This window comes from Canis lupus, chromosome 19 (genome assembly GCF_011100685.1).
Source record: "Canis lupus familiaris isolate Mischka breed German Shepherd chromosome 19, alternate assembly UU_Cfam_GSD_1.0, whole genome shotgun sequence".
Taxonomy (NCBI): Eukaryota; Metazoa; Chordata; class Mammalia; order Carnivora; family Canidae; genus Canis; species Canis lupus.
The window spans coordinates 47,382,584-47,403,418 of record NC_049240.1 but is presented as its reverse complement, the minus strand read 5'-3'; the positions used below and the strand labels follow the sequence as shown (position 1 = coordinate 47,403,418).

The 20,835-nt window shown below is 36.8% G+C and overlaps 1 protein-coding gene across 2 annotated transcripts in view; it reads right to left on the bottom strand.

Annotated features, from left to right (window-relative positions):
• Positions 1–20,835, bottom strand: part of ARHGAP15 (Rho GTPase activating protein 15) — a 609,765-nt gene that overhangs the window by 57,063 nt on the left and 531,867 nt on the right. For both annotated transcript variants that reach the window (XM_038565114.1, XM_038565115.1), the window contains one exon: positions 2,571–2,676. In XM_038565114.1, coding sequence (XP_038421042.1) covers positions 2,571–2,676 — 106 coding nt within the window. The remainder of the gene's footprint in view (positions 1–2,570; positions 2,677–20,835) is intronic.

The following is a 20,835-nucleotide window of genomic DNA, read 5'->3' as shown; positions in this document are numbered from 1 at the left end:
GAAAACATTCTAATGATTCTTTCAAACATGAATATTTTTAAATTCCTGTTAAACAATCTTCTTATTTAGTCTTCTCAGGCTTTCATGACATGCCACGATTGGCTGTTTAACAAAAACTTAGCAAAAAATGATTAACAAGATATAATCATGTGCACACACTTGTGCTTAATTAAACCCCGTTTATAAATCAGTACAGGGTGGAATATGGTCACACCACTCAAGAAAGGTTGGTGACTAGCAAATCCCACTCTTCTCTCCATTTATAATGAAAAGTCTTACAAGGTGAATGCTGTGAAAATGATATAATAATGGGATGGTGTGGTAGAAATGGGGAGGATTCTCATCCTTCTAAAGTTTTCAATTGGATGGATTTTCATCTGTGTTTCTATTTTGTTTTAAAGGAGGATTTAGCGGACTCTATTTTTTTTTCTTTTTCTAGCTGTTCGTTTCAGTTGGGGGGAACAAAAGGGAATAATTGAGATTGAGTAATGGATATTTCTCAAGGTCTCCAAGACTAAGTATTGCATAGCATTAAATAGTATACTTTTCCATTTGTTTTATGACTTTGTCCAGTTAAAGTTACTGGCATAAGCACTCCAGTATTTACTTGAAACTTGAAACCCCTTTCATGATATGTCTGGATCCTAAGGGAAAAGAATTTACATTTGAGGAATGTTTACCTCCAGCCAGGCATTTTACATACATGCATTATCTCATTTAATTCTCATGACCACAAGCTATGACTGATATTATTTAATCCGGTTTTATGTTCTTGAGATCATAAGAGGAGTAAAGTATAGAACAAGTATTTGACTCTAGAGCTCTCTCTCTATTTCTTTAAAGCCCAATATCCTTTCACTAAGCCACACTGGGTTTCCTATGATAGCCAGTATGGGGAGGTGATAAGAAGGGACATTCTAGCAATAAGGAATGGTATGAACTTTGGCACAGGTTCTCCTCTGGGGTAAAATAAGAAAGAAACTTATATAATGGATTAGGTTAAGCATGTTCCCTAATGCAGTGACTGATTAAGCGAATTATGGACTATCCATACTGTGGAATACTATGTCATCATTAGAGAGAATCACATAAATCTGTCTAATGAAATGGGAGACTTTCCATGAAGTATTTTGCAAAATACTTCAGAACTAAATGTACAGTATGATCAACTGTAACGCAATAACAATCATATACACATGTTTATGTGCGTATACACATATACACAAAAACGTTGGTTACTTCTGCTCGGAAGGCTCAGAGTAAAGAGTAGGCAAATTTCATTTATTAATCTATATGAACCACCGTTGGTTAAATTTTGTGTGTGTGCAATTACATGTATTGAATTTACAGGATTAGTTCAATAATCACCCAAGGAATAGGTGATTAAGGAGATTTAGTCTCACAAAAGCAAAACTGTCCGATCTGTTTGACACTCTATCAGGCTTCAACATTACTATAGGTATATGGTGAAAGCTAAAACCTCATCACTTGTAGTGCACTCCGCTTTATCTGAAGAAGGTGTTAAGAGAGCAAATGAGTAACGGTCATTTTGAACTTAACATGACCAAAATGGAGCTTTCCAGTCCGCTCTTCCGATTCAACCCATCTGTGTAAGTACTACCATTTGTTCACTTGCCTAAGCCCAAACTGGATGAGGCGCACTTGATTTCTCCTTTCCTTTTTCATCTGCACTCTGACCAGCAGCAGATCCACCCTGACCCATCGCCAATATATCTCTTTAAGGACTTCACGTAAGCTATCATTACCTCTTGTCTGGACTTCCATGGCTGGTGGTCTCCCTGCTTCCATTTTGCAATCTATTCTCTCCATGGGTCAGGGTGATCTTTTATACTCCCTCAATTCAGCACTCTTTATGGTTGGTAATTGTACTTAGAATAACGATCCAAATCGCTCACTGAGGCCCACAAGAACCTATGTGATCTGACACCAGTCTGCCACTATGACCTTACCTCCTACCACCACCACCCCCCTAGTTCGTTAAGCTCTAGCCATCCCGGCCTGCTTTCTGTTTTTCAGATACATCAAGCTCTGTCGGCTTCTGTGTCTTTTCACGTGCTTTTTCTCTGCCTTCATACTCTTCCCTTAGCTTTTTACATGGATGGCACCTTACCAATCTGAATCAACGTTTTACAAACGAGCAAATTGATTTTAGACAGTGTAAGTAACTTATTTGTGGTCATAGCACTTTGTACACGATGAGGCTATGTTCTGCACTCATGTCTGAATTATTTCATGCTCTTCCCATTATACTAGATAATGAAGTAAAGACAATCCATCCTAGGGCTCTGGGTCAGGTTATGTCAATGAATCAGCAAATATCTACTCGTTGAAAAGACCAGGAAAAATAAATTATTTTAGAAGTTCCTTTTGTAGGTTCTCCTTCCTACCTCTTGTACATTCTCCAGCTTCTGTAGGAAGACTTAGATTGGCTAAGGGGAAAATTTGAGAAACATACTTTTGGAAAATCTTGTCATAGAGATTTGAAGTTAAATACTGCTTATGTAAGAAATGAGAATATGATGATACAACCAGAAACTCTTTCAACTTACTTAGTTAGATGTCCAAACAGGATTTTCATGGTGTCACGATTTGGTGGAGGGAGTTTTTGCACAAGAGACTTTATAGTTTCAATTCTTGTGTTATAGTCTTGCTTTTCTGAAAAAAAAAAAAAAAGTTTAACAAATAAAAGGAATGTTAGAAAAGAATGAGATTTCCTAAATGCAAGAGGGTATTGTCTTAGGAGAATTTTGGACAAAGACTTAACAACTTAAAGTCCTAATCAGTAGCCGAAGAGAATCAGTGTATTCAACATCATTATCATGGAGTTTCTTTATTTTGGCTCTGATGTAGATCATAGTAATATGAAGCAGCAACAGTGTGGCTTTGACATAATCCTCTTGTTAAGATCAGGTATTGAATCAGTTTTATAAATGCTTTACTATTTTATAAGATGTGGTAGGATGAAGAATGGCTTTCCAAAGATGTCCATGCCCTAATCTCTGAAACCTGCAAGTATGTTGCCTTCTATGGCCAAAGGTACTTGGCCGATGTGATTCAATTAAAGACTCTGCGATGGGGAGATTATTATGGATTATCTGAGTGGGCACAGTATAATCACAAAGGTGGTTAAGACAAAAGCAGGAAGATCAGAGTCAGAGAGAAAAGATGATGTGGCAATGGAAGCAGAAGGCTATGTGACGAAGGGCTATGGGCTAAGGAGTGAAGACAGCCTCTAATAACTGGAAGAGGCAAGGAAAGAGAGCCCCCAGAAGGAGCACAGGTCTACACCTCGATTTCTGCCCAGTGAAGATGATTTCAGACTTCTGACCTCCAGGAATGTAAGATAATAAATTAGTGTTGTCTGAAGCCACTGAGTTTGTGATAATTTGTTATAGCAGCAATAGGAAACGAACAGTTGAGGACACACAGCGTGATTCAATTACCAATATTCTATTGTTCACTTGATTTTGTGGAGGGGAAATAATCTTCTTTATTACTCTGTGTTATCTTTTCTCCCTAACACATTTTGCTTTTGCTATAAAATAAGAAAGTACAAAAAATAAAAATTGAAAGCATAATACCTAGTCATATACATGTAAAAAAATAGGAAGTTGTTTAAAACTTCATACCACATAGATTGCTTTCCCTCATTTTGTTTCCTTTATGGGCATGGATTGCATAATAAGAATTGATTTACTTAGCACCTAGAGAATTCATCTCACCATAATTTTAACCAGGACTTGGAACTGTAATTATTTATTGAACTTAAACACTTGATATACACTGACTTAGGTACCTTTCTTTTCTATATCCTATCTCTAACCTCTAACATAGAACTCCTGGTGATCCTTAAGAGGTCACTGTTGGAAAAGGCGATATATGTGGGTAATACGTTAGGTACACACTCACCCAATATTCATTCTCTTCTCCTCTAGTTTCACATGTGACCGTGTGATCACATCCTGCCACAGAAACTTTAGTCAAAGTGATGGATGGAACTTCTGGTGAGGCCATGTGCAGGGAGCTGATTGAGCTTTTTAAGCCTTTTTACCTTTCTGCTCCTCAGAATGTAGATGGAATGGTATATCATCCATTTGGATGTGGAATGAAACACACAGCTAAAAGGAGCCTCCTTGAATATGTGAGGCAGTCAGACCAGTCCTTTACTGTCTCTCTGAGTTCCTTTAACGTAAGAAAATCAGCTCGTGCGTACCAAAGCCTTTGAAGACGAGTCTCTTGATATTAAAACCAAACACAATTCCTAATACAATGTGCTCTCCAAAGCCCAATTCATTATCACCCGTTATTAGGTATATAAACTTTATATAGTGAGGTAAGGAAGAGTTGGTTCAGAAAATGACAGTTTTTAAATACACTGTTGCAAAAGAAACTTCTAATAAGGAATTATAGGAAAATATCCTGCAAAAGATGGTATTTGGCTAAAGTGGAGTGGGGGGCAATCTTCCTAGTAGAACTCTGCCTTGGAAACTTTTCTTCTTCCTCCCAAAACCACAAAGGCCTATAAATAATGCCTCCCACAGTTAGAGCTTTCAAAATTGCAGTTATTCTTAGAAGAGTTCCAACATAATATGGATTGGACAACTGCAAATGAAAGAGACAAAGGGAGGGGGAGAGAGAAATTAAAAAAAAAGAAGAAAGAAAGAAAGAAAAAGAAAGAAAGAAAGAAAGAAAGAAAGAAAGAAAGAAAGAAAGAAAGAAAGAAAGAAAGAAGAAAGAAAGAAAGAGAAAGAAAAGCTAGTTGCAACATCATAGCAGACAGCAGATAAAATCTTTCTGCCAAAAGGATAGAGAGCCCCTTTGTAGCTTAATGATGGTAAGACAATGTGATGCTTCATAGGACCAGTTGGATCTTATGGGATGTAACAAACTCAGAAAAATAAGTAAAATGACTCAATAAAGATGAGAGGGAAATTGGCATAGTATGTCCAGGGCAAAGCTCTCAGGAATACTTGGATACCCCGTTCTAGTCACCTGAAGCTAATACCACACACCCATGATTATATATAAATCCACACATATATAGGCATAAACATATACAAATATGTATGCGTACATGTCTGCATTCATAAGGTGGATACATTCTGCATGGTTTGGCATGATGCTAGTAGTACAATTTACCTGGGAGTGAACCACTTGGTTCAAGCAATAAAGATGATGTTGGGAGAAGAGAGAGGAAATCTTTCTAGTTTCACTGCAATCTCTCACCTGTAATGGTCAGGACAATGCCAGAGCCTCCAAAAAAGGGAAAACTCTGAAAAGTTGACACCGGGGATTACAGAAGTAGTAGCCATAAGTTAAGTTGGAGAAACGATAAGTGGAGAGTGGTCTAAATGGCTACATCCAGCGAACCTCAGTTTTAGGGAACATATGACTCAGGTTTAAGAAGAAAGATTGGGGATTGCTCAATTTATGCAAGGTCACTGCATGGTGCTTGTGCAGAAATTAAAACTACTAAGTTTGAAAAAAAAAACACAAACAACAACAACAACAACAACAACAAACTACTAAGTTTGTTTCACCACTAAGTAAAAGAACTATGAACTTCCCCAGACAGAGTGAGTTCTCTCTCTCCTGTGTTGCCTTGCACTTAGGACATTCTATCCACACGATGTTACACATGGTATTTCTATGGGTTGAATGCCTGTTAAGTTCTCCCATTTAGCTGGAAGTTTTCCTGTAAAGCTAGGCAGCTATTATACCGGCATATACAGGGTTAGGTGGATGAAGAAAGAATTAGCGAATGAACGAAAGACATGAACATGGACTGGAATTCACAGCCCTTGGTTTGAGTTCTGTAACAGTTTTTTATTAACTGTGTGGCCTTGGACAAATTTCCCAGTTTCTTTGAATAATATCTAAAAAGCCAGTTTCAGGGATTCAACAAGATAGTCCGTAATATACCTCGCACAGTGACCAGTAAAAAGTAAGTACTCTATAAAGAGTCACACCTTTTCTCACCCTCCCTTTTTTTGAGGCCCAGGCTAGGTCTGGGTCACCTTTTATTTTTAGCAATAAGCATTCTTTCTGGTTGCAGTGACCATTCCAAATGCAGTTGTCGATACTTGAACTGAGTTGGTGTCAGTTGGTGACAGTACAATTGCTCTGGTGGCCTGACATTTCACAATACACTAGATAGATACCTTGTGATCACCAGAGACTGATGATCTGATAGGCGAGCAGTTCAGTTACATTTAAGAATCCTTATAAAAGTGTATGGTGGTTCCCATATCTGCCTATAAGAAACATTGTACATGAAGGCTCTTTATAACAATATTTTTTCTCTCCCTCTCTAGTTTCACACATACTTGAGAAATTGTGCAATTGAGTAGTGGTACACACAAGTTTGTGGTGAAGTTCTATTTAGGGACTAAAGGGAGAACTGATGGTTTAGAGAGAGCTGAAATAATGTTAAGGAAGAGAAATTTACTTTCCTTACAATGTAATCAGAACAAAATCTTTGAAAAGGTTATAGGAAAGCAGTGGTTTCCCATTCAAATCATTACCACACCCATTCTTCCATAGCTTGTAAAATCAGGAAGTAACACAAACACTTCTAAGTGGAGGAACATCTAAAAATACAATTGGATATATTAAAACCGAAATGACACCTTTTCAGATCTGGTTTATTGATGTGTCAGATGAGGAATTGGAATCCGCATACATAATACAGGACTGGTTAATGAGCTAAGATTCATATACAGCTTACTAAAGATGTGTCAACTGTCTTCAATTGATTCAGTGAGCATCTGAAAGACAGCATTTTCTATTAATATTTCTCCTTCAGCATATGGTTTCTCATTATTATGAAGTATTGAGAGTTTTGAGAAGACTCTGAGATATCTCTGACTTTTTTACACTATGACTTCCGGGGAGGGGGAGAATTTCTTCCTTACGGAGAATTGGAGAATCTCTTAGGTAAATTGTGAGACTTACACAAAATCTTTCCAATAATGAGAAACTCCATAATTCTCCCTTTCTCTCACATTTACTCTTAAACCAGTTCCCTTATGACTTATTTTTGTATATACTTTATGGTTTTTGATACATTTGTCTTAGTGCTCCATCCATATCCCAACTGCCTTGCCAGTCTCTAAGCTGTGAACATAACCTCATCTCTGAGCACAGAATCTTTCTGTAAGTGCTTCAGGCTTACCGCTACTGGATGGCAAAGAATGTCGATGTGAAAATACCTATAATATGCATTTATATGTTAAGATAGTAAACGATCTTCCTAATGCTGATTCTTTACTCACCTGGCCCCAGATTCTCAAACTATACCAAACTTTCCTGTAAATGAGCTTCTTCATAAACAACTCCAGGCTACTTAGAGAAGTAACAGCTCTTACATGATGTGAAATAACCTATAATGTTATGATAAGGATATAGCTTTATAGTTTTGCACTGATTCATGGTTTTAAGGGCACGTTTTTCTTTAAAATATAGTTTACGATAGTTATATTTACATTTATCTGCATGAAATGTTGCTACTAAAACAAGGACATTTACAACCAAATGCCTTTCTGCAAAGAGATAAGATAAAGTTGTACAAGGATAGAAAGAGTTCTTTGTAGTGCAGTACTCTGGATCTGATGACCCCTGGACACTTTTCTGGCCTTATCATCCACACATTTATTATTCTTAACTTATTTATAGCCGCATGTTAAATCATATTCCAAAATTAATTCTTCATTGTTATGTAGATTCACCCAGTGGAAGAAGAGACCAAATTCTCTCAGCAGCCAATATATTGGTAGTACCATTCATTTTATTTATCTGTAATTCTTAAAGGACAACTGTATCCCTTTGTTTTAAAAAGGTCAGCATTATCACAGCTGTTTTGCTTCTGAATGTTATTCTGGAATGTATAACGCATCCTGTATGAAAAAATGGTAGTCACATATACAGTAGGGTCATATTTGAAAGAAAACAATTGAGTTTCTATTCAATTTATGCTTTTTTTGTATCATGACCATTTCAGAATTTAGGTCAGACTGCCCTGGCTTATAGGAGAAGTGAGTATCTTCAGATAACACTTTATTTGTTATCGTTCCCTGCAGCTGAGTACAAATCATTGAGAATATGCCTTTAATTATAAAACTGGAGTTAGTTGTTGAGGAATCATCCAAGTCATGACATTTGCCTGATACATTTCTTTAAATAACTTACATTTACTTTAGGGAGAAACAACTGGGGGCAAATTCAGGACTCATAAGTAGGTACAAATAGACATATATTTCAAACTCATGCTATGAAATAAGAGAATTCATATATCATGAAGGAGTCTGAAAGAACTAGGTGAGAATTCTTGTTCTGCTATTTGATTTGGGGCAACCTACGATGTGTTGCTTGAACTCTTAATGTTTCCTATGCCTTAAAAATGCCAAAAAGCCCATACCTCCTAAGATTTTTTGTAGAATTGCAAAAAAATGTTTCAGTGCATATCAATGCACAGATAGTGAGTGTTCATTAAATGTAAGTCCACTTCACATTAAGATCTTTCTTCTGAATCATCCTCTCTATCGGCCCTGGCACATGATTGCTCGTAGTTCAAGGCTGTTTCCAAAATCATATGAAGCCATAAATTTTAATCTTCAGTACCCTTTCCTATGAACAAGAACAGCCCACAATATGTGATAGCTTTGTATATACGTAGAAGATTGTCCATTATCAATGAGTGTTTGGTCATAATTCAAAAGTAGGTATAATGCATCATAAATAGAAGTGTCATTATATCATAAACTGGGAATAACCACAATCTTCAGTTTAATCTGTGGTTGGTAATTCACAATTTGTCAAGATTTCACGCACCCCACTCCAATGCCCCTCTAAACCAGAAAAGACTTCTTTTATATTTAATTAAAAAGAATGCATATTCTCAATGCCTGCAGATTCCTAGTAAATTTGACTTTAGGTGTTGATAATCTATGTCAAAACAGCTCAGATTGAGAACAGAGGTGTGTAATTTGCAGGACCGGAAGGACACAGTAGGAACTGAATCTACCTGACTCAGGTAAGATCTCTTTCTTTCTCTAGCGTGGATCACCTGAGAATTAGAATGAATCGCCTTACTGGCACACTTGTATTCAGTTTCTCCTTCCAGGAGATATTAATATTTTGTGTGATTTTTGAAAAAAGAAGGCTTTTAGGAAGAGTTTTAAAGATGAAATAACTCGCCATAGCTAATAAATGTCAGTAATGAAAATACTTAGGCCAATTGATTGCCATAAGTCCATGTTCCCTAACCTGTAGGGAAAACTTCAGCATAATGGCTAGCGTCATTTCTAGACATTTCTTGTCCCTGTTCAGGAAGAGGCAGGCCATCCAGAGCATGCTGTTAGGAGCAAGACTAATCTTGTTAAGCGCAACCTCAATTTCTTTCCACTTTTCCTACTCTCTGGCAATGAACAATTAGAAAATTTAAGAAATTAATTAGGAAATGAAAAAAAAAACTAGTTCTTAAATAATTTTTTAGAGTATTGAATACATACATGGTTAAAGAAAAAAATATTAATTAGGAGCTATGTGCAACCACTGGCAGATACAACGTTGATCCCTGTCTCCTGTCATTTGACAATCCATGGGGGCAGATACAATACAAATATGTCATTAAATTTAAGACATATCATAATATAGGTATCAGTGAAGTTTATGTTTCTTCTGGCTGAAGGGATTCTCTATGTTGATTGTTAAAATGCTTCTGATGTGTTAGCTCATTAAACCAAAAAAATTCAAAATGACTGAGAAATGTATTTAATACTAAGTCAATGAATGTAAAATTTTATTTAGTCACTTTCTGAAGGCCTTAGAATGATTATTCTTGACTTCTTTATATATTCTTAACATTCCTCCAAATACATTCAGGAAAGTAATAAAACCCCCCTTTTTCTTCCCATGTGACTATATCCATGTTATTCTAGGGACTTCAGGTGCATTGCCCTCATATTGAAGGAGGAATATTTTGGAAAAAGTACTGAAGTTTTAATAGTTACTTTTAATAAAGGGTATTATTGCTTTTGTGCAACCAGTTTTGGGATGAAGCATTTCCTAAAATTCACCAATCTAATGCTATCTCTTAAACACCCCTTCCTCAGTTTTGCAGCATCGCCCCTCTTTGTCTGAATTGAAGAGTAAAGCAATGGCTGACACTCCAGTAGCAATCTTTATGGGAAAAGCATGATTGTATTGTCCTCCCTAGAATTTCTTATTTCCAAAGTAATTTTGGAGGTGTCATGGTGGCCAAGTATATTTCTGTAACTTACAAATGATACTAATTCATCCTCAGGCAATAGTCTGTGCTGAGAAAATAAAGCTCACTAGTTTATTTCTTTGAAATTCAGTTCTCCTGTGAGAATTTTCTTTAAACTATACTTATTCAAGCATATCTGCTTTTACAAGCTTTAAACACACACACACACACACACACACACACACACAGGTTACCATTTTGAGTCATTTGACACCTTTCTAATCATAAACCAGTAATCCTTTTCAAGTATTCAAGTAGCTATTTATATTAAGCATTATCTTTGTGTACTTTCTTAAGGGTAGAAATCCTACAAATACTTTTCTAGACTTGAAGTTTTGAATATGTGTCTACCACTTTCCATTGGTAGGTAAATTCAATTTATAGGGGATTTAAAAAAATCTCACTTAAAAACAACTAGGACTTGTCACACAATTAAATAAAATATGAATTAAGAAATATTTCCCCCAGTATTTTACATCATATATATATATATATATAATTTAACAGATATCTATATATGTATTTAAAAGCATATCCATAACTATTCATTTTGAGCAGAAGACTTCTGAAAAGGAGAGAGTGGTTCGTATAGTAAACTGTTTTCTCAGCCAGCCCATCTGACTTGGCCATGCAGTGACACCAAGAACAGGAGAGAGTTAATAGCCACAAGCATCAAAATCCTTTAAGAAATAGGGAATAAAATAATTTTATGATTCAGCTTTTTTTTTTTTTTAATTGTGAGACTATTGTAAAAGAAGAAAAACAGGCAACATGTGGTAACTTTAGTCAGCATTTCTGAACTGGGAATGATAAACACCTCTGCCTGGCTCTGGCATTTATCAGGACTGAGATATTATTACCACATAGAGTCACAGCATGGTTACTGTTATCATCGGAAAAAAGAGCCAGCTAATCTTAATGGTTTGTAAAGCCGTTACCTGCACTGGTCTGACATTTATCATGATCATTTTACCACATGGGTCCTACATAGCAAAGGTCTTTTATCTGGAAGGGACATCACTATGAATTATTATTTGCAGCTAGGTAGAAAATTGTATGTTGTAGATACCTTTTCTCATTATAAATCACATAGTCACATTTCACCATTTCCCCCAGAAAGCTGCTGAGCCCAGGTTTTTTGCCACAGCTTGCTTTGCTCTCCATCTCTCTCTTTCTCTCTCTTTATAGTTTCTTGAAAATATTAGCCATTTTTTCATTAATATCCTTAATATAATTTTTGAAGAACTATATATGTGGTAGGTGAACATCGGGACATACTTTCATTATAGTTTGGGGACTTTCCTCCACATTCTGTAAAGGGACTGCACAGTACTTTTAGATATTGAAGTTGATAAACTGTCGACTTTTGTTGTTGTTTTTGTTGTTGTTTTAAATGCTTATTCTCTTTTCTGTCTTGGCGGCCAGACTTTCTCTGTTCTTGACCTTGTCAATAGAATATTTACCAGTAGATCAAACAAAATTTCTGATGCTTGATTTGAGAGCCTCAAAAACACACCATTTCTTTCTTGAAATCCTTAGCTTGGAACTGTGTTCTCATGGGGAATAAAATATACTTTTATTTTGTTGGATTGCAAGTTTTTTTCAGACTTTGTTTTTACTAAGTGACAGTGGAGTAGAAGTTTCCTCCAACTCCAACAAATCTGTTTAAAAAGATGCTTAGGTTCTATCCTTGTCTATGTCCTAATGATACACATTAATATATTTTACAGAAGAAATAAGGATATTAAAAAGTACAACGTTTTAGAACCATGGGACCAAGTTGGCAAAGTGAAATGCATTAATTTGACAATGGAAAATTACAATGAAAAGCCCAAGTTGTTTACCATGGGGAAGAAATGAGCAAATCCTCTCTTTTAAAAAGATTGAGACAACTAATCTTCTGAAAGAGATATTTATATATTTTCTTCTTTCTCAAGTGTTCCATTAGGAATAAACAAGCCAGAAATTCTGCACTTTTATAATGAAGAGGGAGGAGAAGTCCTTGCCATTTTTGCATTTAGGAAGAAATGTGCAAGAAGAATGTGACAATTTAAGCAAATCAAGATTGTTTCAAATGGATCACAAACGGGACTTTGTGGGATATTTTATACTAGCATGTGAAGCAAACAGTAAATTTGAAAGGAGGATTTTCTCAATGGTCTAGTTCTGATGTGTTTTCCTATTTCTTTGTGTGTTTAAAGGAGGTTTGGATGTGGTGTTTTAATATCGCTTCGACTCTTTTGCAAATGAGTCTGGAGAAATATTCGCACATGAAGGAAAGCCGATGTGCTGTAATGCTGACAGCAGCTGGGGGGATATGATTGAAGAAACCAGATTCCCAAGGCTGGATTTAGCAAAAATAAACACCTATCACTCCATTAAAAAAAAAAAAAAAGCACCATTTTAAATGTTTATGGGTATCAATAGCAGACCACTGTCCCTTTGATAAAAACGGTATTTTTTTTCCTCAAATGACTCCATTTGTTAAGGGGTGGCATAAAAACTTTAGCCTGATGTGCAGTATTTTGCAGTGATGTGCATTAGTTTGCCGCCCTGGTTACATTGGGCTAGACATTGATTTTTGAATTATTACAAATTTCTTCCAGAGGAAACAGTTTCTGTTTCAGGGACCTGTGAGACATGCTTGCATACATTCGGGTGCCACTTGCAGGAGGGGGGTGGGTTGGGGAAGGTCATTTGTGAGATGAACCTGTACTTTTTACTGCTCAAAATGAGTGGCACACACTTTGGCTCAGTCACCTAAAATTTCATTGTAAAGGGGTGGTCCAGTATTCCCACACACTGCCTTACCAATCAAATCAAAGGCTACACCGATTTAAAACAAACAGACAAACAACAAACCCAGCTCTTGCTTCTTCTATTTCAGGGGGACTCTTTTGTTCTGGTTCAACATTTTCCTGCCATTATTGCCTCCAAAATCCTGTAACCTGGGAGCGTTTACAATAATTAGCCAGGGGCTTGGCTGCTTGGATTTTTCTCCTTTTCTGGGGAATCTGGGTGAATCAGTTGAGTGCTAATGAAAGTCGGAGACTTCTAGCAGTGGTTGGAGCCAGGCACAGGCGGGCAGGCGCTTTAAGCTTCCCACTGTGCTGCAGTGCAAGCCTCCCCGCTGTTATGTTTACCATAGTTTTAATGTCTGTGAAAAAAAATTCCTGATGCAACCGAATTATGTGATGGCCTCTTGTTTATGCAACCCCAACCCCCCCCCCCACACACACACCTCTAATTTGGCAGATTCCTGTTGCACCCGCCTATTACAGAAAGCTCCTTCTCAACTCTGTGGCCATCTCACTACTTCAGTTCTTGCCATGAGGGCCCAGCTGCCTTGCGGGCCATGTCTGGAGGACCCTACACGAACCCTCTAGAAGTTTCTGGAGAATTACACACACCTTACTATACTTACGCCACCTAATAACAGACAGTTCCCCTTCCACTGCATGTGAATTTCACCGGAGGTAATATTAAAGCACCCAAATGAATCATCAGTTTGGACAAAACTAGCTTAAAAATGTACACGCACTTGATGAAATGCACTGTGTCTTTAAAGAGAGCTATTGAAAGACCCCAAACAATCACTGCAAACTAAATAATGTGCTCGAAGATGAAAGCAACCAATCTGGGATTCAACTTGATTTATTTTTTTTGTCCTTTTCTTAAAAATGGTTATCTCAAAGAAAAATGACCATTCCATTATATTGTAAATTGATGAATTCACCAAGTGTGATGTACAGTGAAGTTTTTTTTAATGAATATTCATACAACTCTTTCAGTCCATTAACAGGACTTAAGACAATGAGGATGCAACTCATTCCCATTTAGATAGTAGGGGGAAAGTGGAATTAATAGCATAAACAGCACTCGGAAAGTTTAACTTTAATGTATCAAACTCCAGGTGCCAGAGTTTGAGGAAAATAACCAATAATAGCCATTTTTTACATATTTGATGGGACTGATTATGCAATGTGCAACTCTAAATGGCTTATAGCACATTGTAGCATGGTTCCATCCCATTGGCTACAGTAGGGTGCAGGCAGATGGATGACAGTGACAGGGAGAGAAGTGCTTTTGCTTAGCCGTGCGTTAAGATGCCATCCAGAAGCTCTGTGCACTGCAGACACTTCATTAGGATGCCAGGATAATGGTAAACTACCACTCAGAGTGACACCCCATTTCCTGCTTACTGAGCGCTCCAACCTCGGCAGATGTCAACAATCTCACAGTGCTACAGAGCAGACCTAACTTTCCAGCCACTTTGACTCCAATTTTTTCCTCCTAACAGTGCCATACATTATGTGCAATATGTAACGGCAAACACCTCACCAAAAACAAAATCTGCCCAGTTCGTTATGACTGGAGTGCTTAATTTTTTTCTTTTAAAAGATGAGGTACAGTGAGTTGGGTAAGAGAATCCGTCCACTTGCTAATCTAACCTCAAAATTTCTTGCTATGATTTCCATTTGCTAATCAGTTCAAAGTGTTAATTGTGTGGTGAACTCTGATTAATAGTAGTTAAACTCTGATCACAGGGGATATGACTGTTTCTCTTAATTAATGTCCGTTCCAAAGGTAAGAGAATGTGGAATTCCTTTGTTAAAAGATTTTAGACTCAGTTTCGATGTGGTTCCTAGTTGTCTGCCAAGAAACTAAGACTTGAGCATCTGGATGATATTTCCTCTGCAAATGTATAACTTGAGGCCATTCACACACCACCTTACCGACAATTCAAGCCAATAGAAACTTTTTTTTTTTCCTATGATGTAAACTCCAAGATTCTTTTTATAAAGAACCAAGGTGTAATTTAGATAATGAAAAAAAAATTCCCCAAATGGAAATATAATACTTTGAAATCTATCGTTATGATAAATGATTGATTTACATTTTGTGATTCTAAGCATCTTCTTAGAAGTTCAAAGGGCCTTGCAAGTGGCAGGACTAAAAATAATATCCTCCTCTCAGGCCTGTTACCATTTCCAGGTAAAGACGCAAATGTAAAGAAGTCATAGGCAGAGGTCACACTCCAAGGGATAATTTGAATGCAAACTTTCAATGTGATGTCCTCTAAAAAAAGGTGATGCAAATCTTGACTTTTGGTTTTTAAAGTGGCATCTCGTTGCTAACACCTAACCACCTCTCGAAACCTGTCACTATGTTTGAATACAAAGAAAATAGACTAGAATTCTTACAATAAACAGAAACTGATGATCAACATGGTGTCAAAGAATTAAGAATAATTTCCTTCAAGGCAGATTGAATTTAATTGGAAAACTTAGCGCAGGGGTGGGACCACCTGCCCTATGGTGCTATTGACTCAGTGAGCTTGACTTTCTGGAAACAGAAAGATCCTTCTCTTTCTTCAACTGTGGGATTTCAGTTGAAATTTTCAGATTTTTATGCCAACCTAAAACACTGGACAGCACTCTTTTTTTTTTTTTTTTTTTTAAGTAGACTCCATGCCCAGCATGGAGCCCAGTGTAGGGCTTGAACTCATGGCCCTGAGATCAAGACCTGAGCTGAGATCAAAGCCAGATTTTCAACCAACTGAGCCATCCAGGCGCTCCCTAGCACTTTGTTTTCTACAAAGCTAATGCTATTGAGTAGTGTGAATGTTTTCCTTCTTTCCTTTCTCACCAGTCCTCTCCCCTTCTGAGTTTGATCAGGACTTCTTTTATTCCCCCCCTGCCCCCGCCCCCCGTAGTAATTTGGAGATAGCAGTTTTCAAAGAGAACTGAGGAGTTTGAGGATGGAAGGCAGAAAGGATACTCTAATAATGGCACGTATCACAATAGAAACTGTGGTCCCGAATGTAAAACATAGGAGGGACAGAGACTGGTGAAAATTTTATTAGGAATCAATTCTTGGAATTCTAATGTTTTATTTATGTTTTTCATCTTTTAGAATGTAGCGAGTTAAGGAATATAGTGTGTGGGGGGGATTCAATATCAGGATGGCAGGGCCATCAGATACTAAATATGCTAGGTAAGATTTAATGTAAGAGCTATGATTATCAATTTGTTGTCTTGGTATAGCTCCAAGACAAAGATTTGACTCAAACTGAAACAGAAGGTAAAAGGCAGGATGCGCAAGTATTGGTTACATTTCCACCTTTGAGATGAGTAAACACAACAAAATTTACAACAATGCATGACCTTTAAGAACACTCATTTCAGATAAGAGAACAATGCTCAGAAGAGCAGAACTTTCACAATGTCCAGGAGACAAAAAGGAAACTATTTAGCATCTTCAATAGAATTTGAAACATCAAGAATTCTAACAAAAAGAGAAGCAGCAGACCATAAGAAGACAATAGGGTATAATGGAAAAATACTAGGGTAAGATGATGAGATAGATAGTGAAGAAAGACAGTGTGGAAAGTTAAAAATACAAAATAATTTTTTTTTAATTGCAGAAGAATTAGGTCAGTGATATGGATGACAAACTAGAGAAGCTTCCCCAGAATGTGGAGACAAAAAAAAAAAAAAAAAAAGATAGGAAAAAGACATGTTGGAAGTTAGAGAATTGAGAGATTGTCTACGATTTATAAGTATACCTGAGGGAGAAACCAGAACATTTGAAAAATATGCAACAATCAAGGACAAAATTTCTTTAAAAATTCTGTGAATAAAAAAACTAGCTCAGTATTTAAAATGATGGCCAGATTCTAAGAAACCACTACTGAGTATAGACACTATCTTGATGTATTTTGGCAAAACTTTGAAGTGATAAAGATCAAGTATAATCCTACAAATATTCGAACAAAAAGAAGACAAAATAAGTAAATATCCAGCCTTTCCCAAGACTTATTTCCCTTAATTCTAAAGTAAAACAAAGCGGTATCTACTGTTTATAGGGGGGAAAAATTGTGGTCCCAAACTGTGTGCACACTCATATTATCTTTTGCATGTTAAAACAACAGAAAGACATTCTCATCCATGCGGAGATTTATAATAGCACTGCTTTCTTGAAAAGTTTACTGGAAGGCTTATATAAGCCTACTGAGTGATGAATCAAATTTTGCAACTCAAAAATAGAGACATTATAAACAAAAGTAAGTATCTATTTGGTTTGGACCCAAAACTCAGAAGGCACCATTTGATTATTTCTCTTTGGCTTTGATTTCATTCTCAGACCAAGAGGGGTCCTCTCTTCACAGTTCAGGTGAACGCTTTGGGGACAGATGATGACCATTTAAAATGGTTCTGGTGCTATTCAGTTCTGGCACTTGCTAGCAAACACCATTATTAGAACATTGCACTGGAGAGTTACTAAACAAGACTTTTCTTCCCCTCTTAAAAAGCAAAGCTTCAGAGAAGAGCAGAGTGTTTACTCCCCTTGCTATGATTCTTTGGTAAACACGCTTTGTGTCTATAATAATTGTGTTGAAAAAACTGAGTCTGGGGATCGTTAAAGTGATAAAGACTGAAAAAAAATCAAGCAATAATAGGAATTGTATATGAATTTTCCAACGTTACGTATGTTTTAAGAATTAAGTAAGCTAGAGAGAAAAATGCTAAGCAAACAGGTCAAAAGGAAATACCCCAAAATATGGTAAATGAAATTTAGAGTGATTTTAATTTTCTTCTTTTTAGTTTTCTGTTCAAGTTAGCCTCAAAAATGCCAGGCAAATAGGTCAAAAGGAAATACCCTAAAATATGGTGATGAAATTTAAAGCAATTTAATTTTCTTCTTTTTACTTAGCCTCAATAAATACTTATTATTTTTGTAATCTGTTAGAAGAGATATTTTAAAATGTATTTGTACAATAGCTTAGATCCCATATAATTATATATCTTTACTAAGCAGTTAATTAAAAAGACTAGTAGAAAGCATATCAAAATATTAACCATTGAGTTCTCTTTGACTAACAGGAGTATGGATGATTGCCTCTCATTTTCAAAATGCATTTTCCAAATTTTCCGTAATGAATATATGCTACCTTGATAATAAAAATAATTCTCTGTTGGTACAGATGATAACCTTTCGTCGTTTGAAAGGTTTGAAAGACGATATGCTATTTTCACAGATGAAACCATATCTAGGAAAATAACGTACTAGACTTTCTTCTAGGTATTTCTGCTGCAGTTCACCTTTTTCTTCGTGAATACAGTCCAGAATCAAGAAAGCGAAGTCTGAGTGTGATGTTTCCTTCTCGTGGCTCAAAATGTTGGGTGTAGTAGGGTGTTTGCACGGAGAGGACAGGAGACACAAGTGCCACAGGTCACGGGACTACATATTTCCAACTTGAAGAAAGATGGCTCATCCTGTGGGGCCTTGCATGTAAATATATTTTGGTTCCATATTTTAATCTCTGATTCTTCCTCCATCAAATCATTTCTTAGGGTATTATATCGCTTATTAGATTGAACCTCTGAAGACTGGAAAATAAAACCTACAAACATAGCACTAGTTCAAGGATAAGACTTCATGGCAATATTTCTAAGTGAAAAAAATAAGCTGATATTCATCCTATGCTGAGGTACATGTTCAATTCCCATACCCTACCCCTGTAAGTCAACACAATTTCTCTTCTCTTTTGGAAACTATATTCATTAAAGCTTTCTCTACTTGTAAGTCAAAGAATGAGGTAGTATCCATCTAATTTATATTCTTAAACTCTGCTTTTGCCCCAATTTTTCTGTACATATTAGATTCCCAGTTAATATATGTTGATTGAATTATCCAGTTAATTGACTCAGTTCTTCAGTTTACCTTACATCCATAGTGAGAAATTATATTTCCTAGGTAGCATCAATAGTTAGGGCATAATTCTTTTTTTTTTTTTTAAGATTTTATTTATTTATTTGAGAGAGAGTGAGAGAGAACCCAAGCAGAGGGAGAGGCAGAGGGAGAGGGTGAGGGAAAAGCAGACTCTCCATGGAGCAGGGAGCCCAGTGTGGGACTTGATCCTGGGACCATGAGATCACGACCTGAGCCGAAGGCAGATGCTTAATCGACGGAGCCATGCAGGCACCCCATGGGCCTCACTCTTATAAGCAGAAACACAAAGAACCAAAAGTTAAATATTCTGAACGTGGAACTTGCTGGACACACAAAAATTAAATTTTTTGGTTAAAATTTTATTCAAAGTTGGTTTTAGATTTTAAGGACCTCTAATTTGGAATGCAAGGAAGCCAGTGTATCTATAATATTTAAGAGGGCCCCCTGATGGTTAATCTTAGAAACGTCTTCTGATTCCTCTCTGCCTTCCAGATGACCAGACATACTCACCCTCGTGTAATTGGTCATGTGACTTAAAGTGAGTTGGTTTGGGCACAAAGTCAGCTCCCATATTTGATTAATATCATTTCAAAGTAAAATATTTTCAAAAGCAATCATTTAATTTTTAAGGGATATAAAAAGGCCATTTCCAACAAATAGCTAGAAATAAAGAATATGGAGAATGTTTTAAACAGAATTTGGCTAAAGAGTAAATTTACACACGTTGTAATGGGATTTCTTAAAGAGGTTGGAAGTGATTGCTATAGTAAAGGACTAGTGTTTTGCAAAAGCCATCCTGTTCTTTCTAAAACCCGTTTTTGGCTGAATTTTTTAAGAAAAGAATAAAGTTATTTCCTCCTGCAATCAAGCAGTGGCCCTTCTCACTGGTAGACATATTCCAGGACTTTAGAAATAAAAAAATAAATAAATAAAATAATAGTAAAGGATGCAAATGGTATTCTTTTCTAGCTAACGTAATTTTTTTTTTTTTAAAAAAGTAAACATCAGCTCCTCAAGGGAGATTTCGATTTGAAGACTGTTTATTATATCATTTGAATAGGACTAGACCTGGCCTTTTGACTTTGAACCACTACCAAATTTCAGGCTGTGAGGAAATTGTTCTACATTTCCTGACAAATTGAGTTAAGCAGACATTAAGTGGGCTTTAAGAAAACAAATGGCCATCTTTATCACAGGTGGACACTGATGGCTTAATGGGGCCTGGGCTGATTGTATCACTTCTAATGGCTTGACGGGAAGCATTAGGGTTTTTGCATAAAGAACTGGCATTGCGAACCCTGCTAACACAGACCTGTCAAGCGCTCTGTATCCCTTTGTGCACGGAAGCAGATGTTTGTATGTATACTATGAACTGGCATTAGAGCAAGCGACAGATGCCTGTATGAATGCCAGGTTTGTGAATTTTTACAGCAGGAGCATGTTCTGAGGAAGTGCAGCCCTGCCCTCTATCATAGGTAATTCCCAGTGGAACTTGCTAAATCCCAGCTATGTTTTCATTATTTGGCTTTCCTAGCAACTGGATGAATGTGTCTATCCTGAAAATGCAAGATGAGAGCCCTACCAAATTCTTACAGATTTGCAAATAGCTCGTGTGCGTTTTGAACTTGGACTTTCCAGGCAGCGCTTTGCACTGTAATCGCGACCAACTTACTCAAAGGAGCGGGTGGTATTAGAGCTCTCTAATTAAAACTTACTTCAGTGTTTATGTGCCAGTCCTCCCCCATGGTCTCCCCGCTTCCCACCACCCACCCCCCCACCCCAACCCAAGAAATGCGAATTCCCTTTGCAGG